Genomic DNA, 11,408 nt, shown 5'->3' on the forward strand with positions numbered 1-11,408 from the left:
TATGCAATTTAGCTTTAGAGCAAATCATTCCACCGAAACTGCTACCTTGCACTTAATAGAGCAAATTAAATCAAGACTTGATAAAGGAAGAGTAGTTAGTGCTGTATTTTTAGATATACATAAAGCATTCGATACAGTCAATCATGATGTTTTAAATATCGAAACTCGAAAACACAATGTGTTAAAGTTGGTGACACACTGTCCAGTAACGTGAAGTGCACAATGGGTGTTCCACAAGGGTCAGTGTTAGGTCCCCTATTATTTAGCATATATATTAATGATCTCCCTCAACAGTGTCATGATGTAGAACTACAAATGTATGCAGATGACACCGTTGTGTACACACATGCAAAAACAGCTGAGTTAGCTGCTGCTAAGCTAACAATTGCATTGGAAAGGATCACACATTGGTTTGATCAATCATGTCTGAGTCTAAATGTAAACAAGACAAAATGTTTTTCTCTAAAACTATGGTACAACCTCCTAATGCTGATATTTTCATAAAAGGTGAAAAAAATTGACAGTTACTGATTTTAAATATCTTGGTGTGACACTGGATCCAAATTTGAACTTTAAGAAACATGTTAAAAAAAACGGTTAAAACCATTAAGTACAACTTAGCAAATTTTAGACATATTAGAAACTGTCTCTCTTTGGACACAGCCAAGATATTTATGCATGCTATGATTCTTTACCATATCTCTTATTGCATCACATGTTGGGGGCAGGCTGGAGAAACAGCCATAAAACCTCTTGAGCCTTTATACAAACAAACTCTAAAAACTCTGGACAAAAAGCCAATGCATTTCCATCACTGTAGGGTACTGGAGAAATACAATTTACTGAGCTTTGAGAATTTTAGATTATTCTCAAATTTGTGCCTAGTTTATAAAATTTTAAATGGTTTGGCCCCTCCTCTACTATGCGACTTTGTGTACACTTGCTCAGTAAGTTCTATTAGATCCTCCAGAATACCATTTCGTCACACTGCATTTGGGCAGTCAGCTTTCTGTATGAAAGCCACCACTCAGTTGAATGCCCTACCTGATGATATGAAGAACTATAGTTCTATCAATACATTCAAGGCCAAAATAAAAAATCTACTACAGACTACTAATTGACATTGTGGGTGTATGTGATGTGCTGTTGTGTGTAGCTTTGTATTTTGTATTGTGTGGGGTTTTTTTTTGGCTTTGTACTGTTTGTTGTTGTGCTGTTGTATGTTTTGATTGTGGGGGACTACGGATGCAAATTAGCTTCGAGCTAACTCCAGTCATTAATGTTTAAAACTGCACACTGTCCCAATCAATAAATCAAATCAAGTACAGTTTAACCCTTAGGATTAGTCGCTATACCAAACTTCTGAACCACAAATCAATATTTCATTCATAAATTGGGTGATTAATCCTTAATGAAACTTTGAGAGAACAGAGAGAGTGTATTCTTTAGGTTTTGTACTATTTGTTTATGGAAAAAAGATCACATTCACACTATTTTGGTCCCTAAAATAGTACAACATCCATCATGATTTAAATGAATGTTATTGAATGTGAAGAATGCAACATTTTTTGAATGGTGATTTTTGATTTTTTTAATAAATTCAAAGTCAAATTTAACCTGGAACATCCTCTATTTACAAAAATGTGTATCAGCTGCACCAAAATAAATAAGTTGTATATTTTGGGTCACTTTTGGAAAGTTCACAAAATGTCAGGCTAAAAGACAGCTGTTTGGGATGTTTTTACTGCTCTAAAATATAAATATAGGTCAAATTTAACCTGAAAAGTATGTAAGGGTTAAAAGGTGTTCAGTCCATGAACCAACAAATCTTTAACAGAGAATTCTCAATTGGAACTGAAACTACTGAGTCAGTGTCACTGACTGAATCTGTACCTTTTTCCATTGGAGCTCCTCCCACTGGTGACTGAACGCAGCATTGTCAGCTCACAGCCACAGAAAAAGAAAAAGCCACAGATACACACATGCTGTGGTAGCTCTGCTGAACAAGAATGGCTGCTGTGATATTAATCTTAGGCTATAAAAAGAGCTTACATAGGCCTGGTTTTGTGCTGAACAGCAACAGCAACAGAATGACTTTACTACTTAAGTAAAGACAGTCAGAAGCAATGCTGTAATCGTGGTAATGTGATTGCTTAGAGTAGAAAAAAATGAATTAACTAGTCAGTGATTACACATCTTTCAAATGAGCTGAACAAACAATTTAAATTTATTTTTTTATGTCTAAGTGGAGCAGGTGCCAATAGATTAAAGAAAAAGTTACAATTTCAAAGCTTACTGGACTAAGACCTAAATTGCCTTAGGACTCAAACTCTCTCCGGATCTGAGAGCAACAACAACAGTATGTGGGCATAATCATAGATAACCATTATTAAATTGACTACAAGCAGCAGGAAACAGCTCTTCTTCAAAGTTTAAAAAAATACACCCACAGGTGCCTCTAAAGCTAACTAATTAACATGTTACATCTCATCAATCTGTACAAAAACAGAAATTTTAAATGGACTATTTGTGGTTTAATGGGGTGTTGCATGCTGGAACTATTCCTTGATGAACAACTTCTTTTGATAAAGCAACTTGGCCTTCTCTTCGGTTTTCAGTCTTTATGCTAAACTAAAGCCAGCTTTGTACACAACCCACAGACATGAGATTGATGTCCATTTTAACATAAAAGCACAAACCTAATTTTAAAAAGGTTTTTTCCATTTACATACAGCATGTGTCCACCTGTCACATTCCATTTCACATTTAATGTGGTTTCTGCTTTAACATTTACAGTTTTCATTATGTGATCACTGAAATTTCAAGATGTGTAAGCAGTGTGCCACCCAAAAAGTAAATGAGGTCATACCTACAGAGCAGCAACAGGAGCTCTGATTGGCCAGCTGTTGTTCTGATCCCATTCAGAACTCCCCTCGCCCAACACGTTGTAAATATGTATATCCATTTATTAATCAAATATAGTTAAACACTATAAAGGTCTAATTGTTCAGGTGGTACACACAAAATTTTACGTTGTTAGCTTTGGTTCTATTTCAAATACTATTATTATTATTATTATTATTATTATTATTATTATTATTATTACTCCACTTTCATTTTTTGGAACACTTGTATGTGTTTTACTTCACTGCTAAAGCCATATGTAATAATTTGCTGCTCAAAGAATCCAAAATGATACAACATAGATACACACGTTAACACTCAGGCATGTGCAGACACACACACTCATCACCATGGTGACAATGACAGTGATCTCTGTGGAAACGCTCCGAAAATAATGACCCAGAGTTTACACACCCAGACAGCAAATACACACAGTTCAATTACCACAGAAACATCCAGAGGAAGAATGTCCTGCTGTTCATACTGTGGTCTAATAACACGGGGTAAAGTCACACAGTGTAATTGTATATGTATCACCCGTCCCATGTAGCTATTTAGTTAGTAACTGTCTAACAAGTGTTGTAGTACGATGGGCGGGCCCTGGGTATGTTTACCTGTGGCTGGCCGTGCTAACCTGTATAACATAAATGAAATTACCAGCTTTTAAACTTTTTAACAAGACTATGAACTATAAATATATGGCGGTGCCTCTACTTAGCAGGAATGTATAGTAGGAGTCACTAATTTTAAATCCCACTAAGAATTTAGTTTTAATTACTATTCCCTGTTTTAAAACTCAAATCATGACTTAATGAAATGTAAATATGACACACACACACACACACACACACACAATACTTTTAATGCAAATAATGATTTTAGTTAATAAAACAAATATTTAAACCAATTAATAAAATTAAACAGGTATAAAATATTATACAAAACTTAAATGTGTTTCCCTTTTGCTTTTAAACCTTTCTCAGAAGTTATGACCTTTTTCTATCTTATCAATTTCGAAGCTCCTAACTAAAGGGCCCCCACTCACACGCACACACTCACTCTGCAACCAAAATTAAAATAGAGTCCTTTAAACCAAAACAAAACGTGCAGGCCTGAGTCGTTACTCGGGAGCGTAGTGACCTAAAACAATTGGCAGCTTCACTTGCAAATGCAAGCTGCCAAATAAAATAGCACATGCACTGGTTAATTGTTACTCACAAATCCCTGAGTTGAAACATGGGAACGGGGCGATGCGTGACGAGGGGAATGATGAGTGAGGTTACCGGCTGGCGGGCGACAACAGTCCAGACGAAGTGATAGCTGAGCAGGAGACATCTACTCTTCCATAGAGTCCATGGAGTGTTTCCTGGTTCTCAGTAGACATACATGACAGTTTTTCTCAGTCACTTAACTCGCCCTAAAGTTCTTTTACTTCTCATGCTGAGTGCGTTTTGAGCTTTACACTTATGACATTAACACATACTATCAACAAACAGTAATGGTGTGTTCACACCAAACGTAAAGCAAATTTTTTGCGCACTGAGATTAAATATAAAGTCAATATAAAGACGTGAATAGACGCAAATTTGCGTGTATTCGCGCCGGGCGACATGAATGATGCAACTAATGGCGCGAATACGTGAAATTCGTGAAAATATTCAACTTGAGCGAGAAATTCGTGTGACGCTGTGTCAAGAGAGCCTATCAGCGTTTACATTCTCCTGACGTCACTGACATCCTGACGGGCTGTTGAGTTGGAAAATGAAGGACAAGCTTATTGTTGCGGTGTGTGGTCACCCGGAGCTGTATGATACAACGGCGTACAGCTAAAGAGACCGGACAAAAAAAGAGAACGCTTGGAGGAAAGTGAGTGAAGAGATAGGACTAATGTGTAAGTTTTGAAAATATGTGTCTGTTACTTCATTCCAGCTATCAGCTGTACTTTACTATGGACCAAGTTAGCACTAGCATTAGCCCCAGTTAGCATAACCGTTCAGAGCTGGCTTTCACAGCATAAGTTACTTGTCTGGCTCACTAGTCATTTAGATTGAACAGTTCATGTTTACGTGTGTTTCTTGTCAGAGGAGGTGTGTCGAAAGAAGTGGAAGGGCCTGAGGGACACCTATTTGAAGGAAAGGAGAAAAGAGTGTGAAAGAAAGGGCCAGTTAAGAGGTGGAAGTGTTCTGCAGTCCTGTCTTTCCTCGACCCCTTTGTTACACCAAGAGACACCAGTAGTAACATGGGGCGGGTGGTCAAGGAAGACAGGACCGCAGAGTACGAGGACCAGGTGTCAGACGCAGCAGCAGAGCCGTCAGGTATTGGCATCGGAGGTTGGTTGACAGGAGAAGAGAGAGACACACAACCACAGACGCAAGGAAAATATTTTTTGTACAGCTGGATAACTAATTGTTTTTGTTTTTCTGATCTACCATAAGGCTAGAAATTATCATGGCTGGAACTGTATTATGTATCAATATGGTTGCATTTGTAAAATGCTTTATGTGCTGTAATTGACACTGAAAGCTAGAGTGGTTAGACAATCATATGTCTGCAAAACAAAAACCGAGACATTCTTATTATATTCACTACAGACAAGCTAGATCAGTCCTCTGAAGCCATAGAGGCAGAGTCAAGTGCTGCTGCAGTTTCTGCTGCAACACCACCCACAGGTATGTACTTCAGAAAAGTCGGGTTGCATTTTTTTATGGTATGAGTATAATTTCTGCATGAGTGAAATGTTTTTCACTACTGTATTCACTTCATGTTTGAGTCATGTATTTTTGTCTGTTGCCTGATCTCAGTAAATTTTAGCTTTACAAACTATTGCATTGATGGAAATATGGTGTTTTGATTTCATACAGTGACCAGGAGGACCTGAAAGAGGACCGGGGGAGTGACAGGGAGAGGGAAATAGAAGTACTCCTCCTGGAGGCTTTGAAAAGGCCGGCTCCACCTGCTCCACCTCCCCCCTCAGAGGATGAGCTTTTCCTCAAAAGCCTGGTTCCTTCCCTGCAAAGACTGTCACCCCAGCAGAGGGAATTTGTTAAATTTCAGATACACAAACTAATTTATGAGTCCAGCTCCGTAGTTCTCAATTTGGAACCAGCAGAATAGGTTATCAGGGCGACAGTCTTTGCAGGGAACAAACCAGGCCTTACATCATTATTCTTTTTTTTATTTTATTTTTAATTTTCTCATGCACACACACACACACACACACACACACACACACACACACACACACACACACACACATTCACACACGGCCTCCTCTGAGTCTGTCCGTGCCTGCTGCCACCATTTGTCATACATCCATGTTCAGGGGCTCCATGCTGATGTTTTTTATGTTTTTATATTTTTAAAATAGTATTTTGTGTCCTTTTTTTGAGGCACTTTGTTGAGAACCATGAATGGTACAATGTTCTTTTTAAAAGAACAACAAAAAAATAAAAAAATAAAAGCACTATTACCGTAATTTACTTCCTGTTCTTTATTTACAAAAATACAGTTGACACACAAAGGAAAAAACCTTATGTGCATTTCCTATGTTGTAAGATAGATATTTTGTTCATAGCAAAAGTTCAGGTCAATATCAGGTTTATATGATAATTTATCTGCAGCGTACAAATGGTTTATGTTTGGTTAGCTGCTAAATGTGTCCATACTTCCAGTCTCCATATCTACACTGGATATACTTACTGACAGCTTATCACAGTGATGTCTTTTTTTTTGATAGGCAATATAATAGGCAATATAATAATATTGCATGAATTTTGCTCAATAGTAATGTGTGAGTGGCTCTTAAAAGAGCCGTTCTTGCCATGGGACACTTCCCTCTGCAGAGAAGTAGGACATGAAGACCTCCCTAACCCTGATGGCCTCTCTTGCTGAGTTGTTTGCAGCAAGTCTGCCTGGTCGGCAGTGGCTCCACCTCACCAACCAGGATGCTCCCCCTTTCTGCATTTGTCCGGGTTGTCCTCCACAGGAAGTTACGGAGAACACAGGTAGCCTTCACACACTTCTCTGCAACTTCTGGGTGGACCTCAAGGGCACACCTGTACATCCTCCACTGCGATGAAAGGATCCCAAAAGTGTTCTCCACTACCAGCCGAGCTCGGGACAGACGGTAGTTGAATATCTGTCGCTCTCATGGAAGGACATGCCCAGGGAATGGCCTCATGAGGTTCTTCCGGAGTGGAAAGGCCTCATCAGCAACAAAGACGTGTGACTGGGGTCCTCCATGGTCAGCTCCAGATAGTGGCAAGTCAGCAGGCAGCTGAAGGGTGCCAGGTGGAAGTGCCTGACCAAAGGCTGAGTTGGCCACAATCCCACCATCACTCGTTCTTCCATAACCCCCAACATCAATCAACTAGAGAGAATGTTCCCTTGTAGTTGAAGTACTGGGATCCTGAATTAGCAGGGGCTTTCAGAACAACATGTTTGCCATCCACAGCTCCACAGCAGAGAGGAAAATTCCACCGCTCGTCAAACCTCTCTGCAATTGACCTCCATTCCTCCATGGTGGGTACAGCTACAGCTATGAACTCCTCCACAAGGCAGTCCCAGATAGCAGTGACAACATCTGGGACAATCTTGGAGACAGTGGAGACCCCAAAACGAAAGCTGTTTGCGATGGTCCTGAATGAGTCACCAGTGGCTAGGTATCTGCAACATAGAAAATATTTAATTTAGTTTAGTAGTTGTGCAATTTTATTGATATGGCTGCACAGGTGTTTTTTAAATGCTCACTGAGTGTTTATACTGATAGTGGGAAATTATCCTTTTAAAACGTGAACATCTACCAACCACTTTGTTCAAATTCATCTGCCACTAAATAATAATTTTGTGTCTGAAATTTACCAGCCACTAATATTTTACCAGCATTTGGCTAGTGCTAATTTCCCACCCTGTTTATATTATTATTTTATTGTGGTGGATAAAAGAATAACAAATTTTCCTTTGAAAAACACGAAGAGCAGATAAAGAGATTAAGGAAATAAATCTATTAACTTTAAATCTATTAACTTTACTCATAAATTGTACAACAACCACAATAAAGAATATAACATAACATTAAATTATAAATTTAATTTGGAGTCATACCGCTTTAGTAAACCAGATAATTCAGCCGACGTGTGACTTGCTAGATACAGTGAATATTTGTTGATTTTGACAGACCAAAAACTGCAATTCACTGGAGACAGATGGACAGGCGCTCTGCAGCTAAGACGGACCGCCTGTAGTTGGTGTCTATCCGTGATATCCTGGCACCGATCCTCGCCATCAGGTCATCAAGGTGGGCCCTGGTCAGCCTGAAGCACCGCTGGAAACAAGCGTCGTCCACACGCAGTTCCTGGAGAGGGCGGTGAAATTCACCCAGCTGTGTGCGCCTCCGGATAATGTCATGGATCCAAACACGGCGGCGTTTGGTTTTCCGACGTATCTGGGGCTTCCACAACAGGTACAAGGCAACGATGGTTGTAACTTCGGTCATGGTTGATGATGGAAAGAAATGGCAGAAATAAATTCACCTCTTTTCTAGTGAATATTCGCGGGGGGAAAAAGTCGCGCGAGTGACGCGAATAAAGACAAATGATCCTGCGGCCAAACTCGCGCGAATGACGCGAATAAAAACAAATGATCCAGCGGTCAAACTAGCGCGAGTAAAGCGAGGCGAAAATTCGCTTCGCGTTTGGTGTGAACAAAATTTAACATTAGCTGCTACTATGGTGAAATATGTGCTAATATAACTAGCGTGCTAGTGCGCTAATCGCGATTAGCATCTATCTTTTACACAATACATTGTGATGAAGCGAAACAAAAATACATACACAGAAGTTATTTACCTTCTGCAGGTGGCTATGATGTCCATTACCCGTCGGTAAAACTCTGCATCCACCAAAGTAATGAACATAAACAGTCTTCACACAGCTCCCATTTGTCGTCTGACTAGCCTACGGCTTTGCTCTACGGGGGTCTTCTAAACAGCCCATCCCTCCACCTTTCCAATTGGCTTACAGGTCGGTCACAACCAGTGCAATTAAAAAATGCTAAGATTGACAACTTTACGCCCTCTAGGGTTAGGTTATAAGACAAACATGCTATTCTTATGTGTACAGCAAACAAACTACTTGAACTGCATGAACTTCACCCACACAATGACAAAGATTTATTCATCTGCCTATAGCGTGTTTTAATTCACTATGAACTGCATTAAACACTCAACTTAACTGGCTTTTAATAGAATACTTTTTAAACATTTTAAAATAATTTATTCGTCTATGTATTTACATATTTATTTATCTAAAATGAAACCTTTTTAGACTGGGCTACATATAATTATTCAGTATAGAGTAAATGTAATCTCCAATTTGGGAAAAAAATTAATTACCTAAAGTGTATAATTCGAAGTCCAGTCTTCTTTCACTGCACATCACTTGTGTTGTTGTCAGTTTAGTCCTGGAGCAGTGCCAATGTGGTCTAATCTTCCAGGTGTCTGTAATCCAGTTTTGCAATCAATGGTAAGTGATGACATAGCTTACATGAAGACATGAATTTTGTTACATTAAGTGCTGTGGACAGACAAAATGTGCAGATGTTCATCTCCCTTGTGTAGAAAATACTGCAAACCCTTGAAAATGTTTGCTAAAGGTTAAAGTCCCTGAGTATAAGTATTGTAGTAAGTATATTGCAGTATAAAACTGTGTTGTTATTTTACAATATACACACAATTCTACAAAATAAATTTACAAAGGAAAAGTAATCTTTGCACACCTGTATACCAACAGGTATGGAGGAGAACGAGTGATAAGTGAAAAATATATATTTTTAAAACTCCTGCAAATTATGGTAAATTTATTCAGGTTGTTTTTTTCTATAACATTTGAAAATATAAAAACTATTTAATAAGTTTACCATTACTTTTCATAGGTGAATTTGTTTTTGTGACATTTTGTGTTTTCATGTTCATGAAACCAAGTGTAATAAAAGAAAAGACAAAAACTTCTGTAAGCAATAAAACATCCCCCTGGTTCACACAAATTGTGTTGTTTCTTTTAAGTGTAGTATTTAAGTAAAACCAAAGGGAGCTGTTAATGCATTTTTTATGTGGAAGTTAAGCTGTATCAGTCTCATTGCACATGATTCAGCTGGTGACCTCAGAGTGTGAGTCTGCTTCCATAATGAACAACTAAAGAGTGTAAGTGTAGAAAAATAAATGATAAATCTTTATTATAATGGTTGGCTTTTCTCATGCTAGAGATGAACTTTATTTTAAAGTTGGCGCACACATACAGAAACAATGTGCGTCTGTCTTTGAAGGCAAAGAAAGGGTTAGCAGAGGTCTTTTTTCATGCACCCGGCCATGAGCACACATCGTCTTCTGATTCGTCAGTCTTGTTAATTAATGAGTGAATGAAAAGGACAGAGTCAAGGCTGGCGGCGCCATGGGGGGAGACCCCGGGCTTCCTGATGCCACAGCAACAGTCTCCCAGCACTCAGAGGTTGGAGAGGAGCCAGAGGAGAGGAATGGACACTGGGTGGAATGAATGTATGGATAAATGGATGGATGAAACCAAAGTATGAGCAATATGAACTTCAGAAGGATGATATTTTAGATTATTTAACACCTTTGAATGTAGACATTTTCATACCAATAGATTCCAATCAACGCACAAATTTTTCAAACATAGCTAATACAATTCTGCAGGGTGTGGATAACGTAAAACCATTGCCAGAAATGTTAAAGGAATAGTTTGACATTTTGGAAAATATGCTCTTCTTCTCTTGCATAAAGACTGGTGAATCAGCTAGCCTAGCTCTGTCCAATATATGTCTAGCACCTCTAAAGCTCATTGATTAACGTATCTCTCATCATTATGGGTTTGTTTGACACATACAAAAACCTAAGTGTAAAATCAACAAGAAATAGAAATAGTCAGGTATATAACCTCCCATAAAAACACAACTTGTCTTTTTTACATTTGCAGTTGTAGTTGGAGCCAGTAGCTGGTTAGTTTAGCCTAACATTAAGACTATAAACAGGGGGAAACAGCCAGCTATAATGTGTTTATTAGTGTATATAGCTATAGAGGGGCTTGGCTTTGGACAGAAACAACCCTACTTCCCGTCTTTATACTATGCGAAACTAACCAGCTGCTGGCAAGAAGTGCATTTACCAAGATGTCAAATTATTCCTCTGTGGTTGCACACTCTGATACCTTCAAATCACCCTCTAACTACAATGAAAACAATGGAGGTGGTGGCAGCAGATACTCAGTCTGAAAGCACCGTTAGTCTTTTAAGTGCCAAATTCCCTCTTTGTGTTACCTTAGTCAGTATTTCCTTGCATAGCCAATGTAGGATATGTCCTGATGCATTCGTTGCCAGGACACAGTACTAGCAATAAACCTAAACATGACAGGACACCCACTTGATTCTGCTAACTTGGCTGCTGAAGCATTTTTTTCCCCAAAATGGAGTGGAATTGGTTCCCCATCTCTTTC

At 38.8% G+C, this 11,408-nt stretch overlaps 1 protein-coding gene across 6 annotated transcripts in view; it reads right to left on the reverse strand.

Annotated features, from left to right (window-relative positions):
* Window positions 1–9,118, reverse strand: part of LOC122976517 (protein ANTAGONIST OF LIKE HETEROCHROMATIN PROTEIN 1-like) — a 46,955-nt gene extending 37,837 nt beyond the window's left edge. For 2 of the 6 annotated variants that reach the window (XR_006400953.1, XR_006400952.1), the window contains exons 1-2: window positions 8,751–9,118; window positions 4,123–4,276 (exon numbers count right to left, since the gene is read on the reverse strand). Coding sequence is in view for 1 of the 6 variants with exons in the window: in XM_044345036.1 (XP_044200971.1) it covers window positions 7,266–7,569; window positions 8,751–8,818 (372 nt within the window). In the remaining 5 variants the exon portion in view is untranslated. Of the gene's footprint in view, window positions 1–4,122; window positions 4,277–6,703; window positions 7,570–8,082 lie in introns of those variants that run through there. The other 4 variants (XR_006400954.1, XR_006400956.1, XM_044345036.1 and 1 more) reach the window with 4 other exon arrangements.
* Window positions 9,119–11,408: the final 2,290 nt, after the last annotated feature.

This window comes from Thunnus albacares, chromosome 24 (assembly GCF_914725855.1).
Source record: "Thunnus albacares chromosome 24, fThuAlb1.1, whole genome shotgun sequence".
Classification (NCBI taxonomy): Eukaryota; Metazoa; Chordata; class Actinopteri; order Scombriformes; family Scombridae; genus Thunnus; species Thunnus albacares.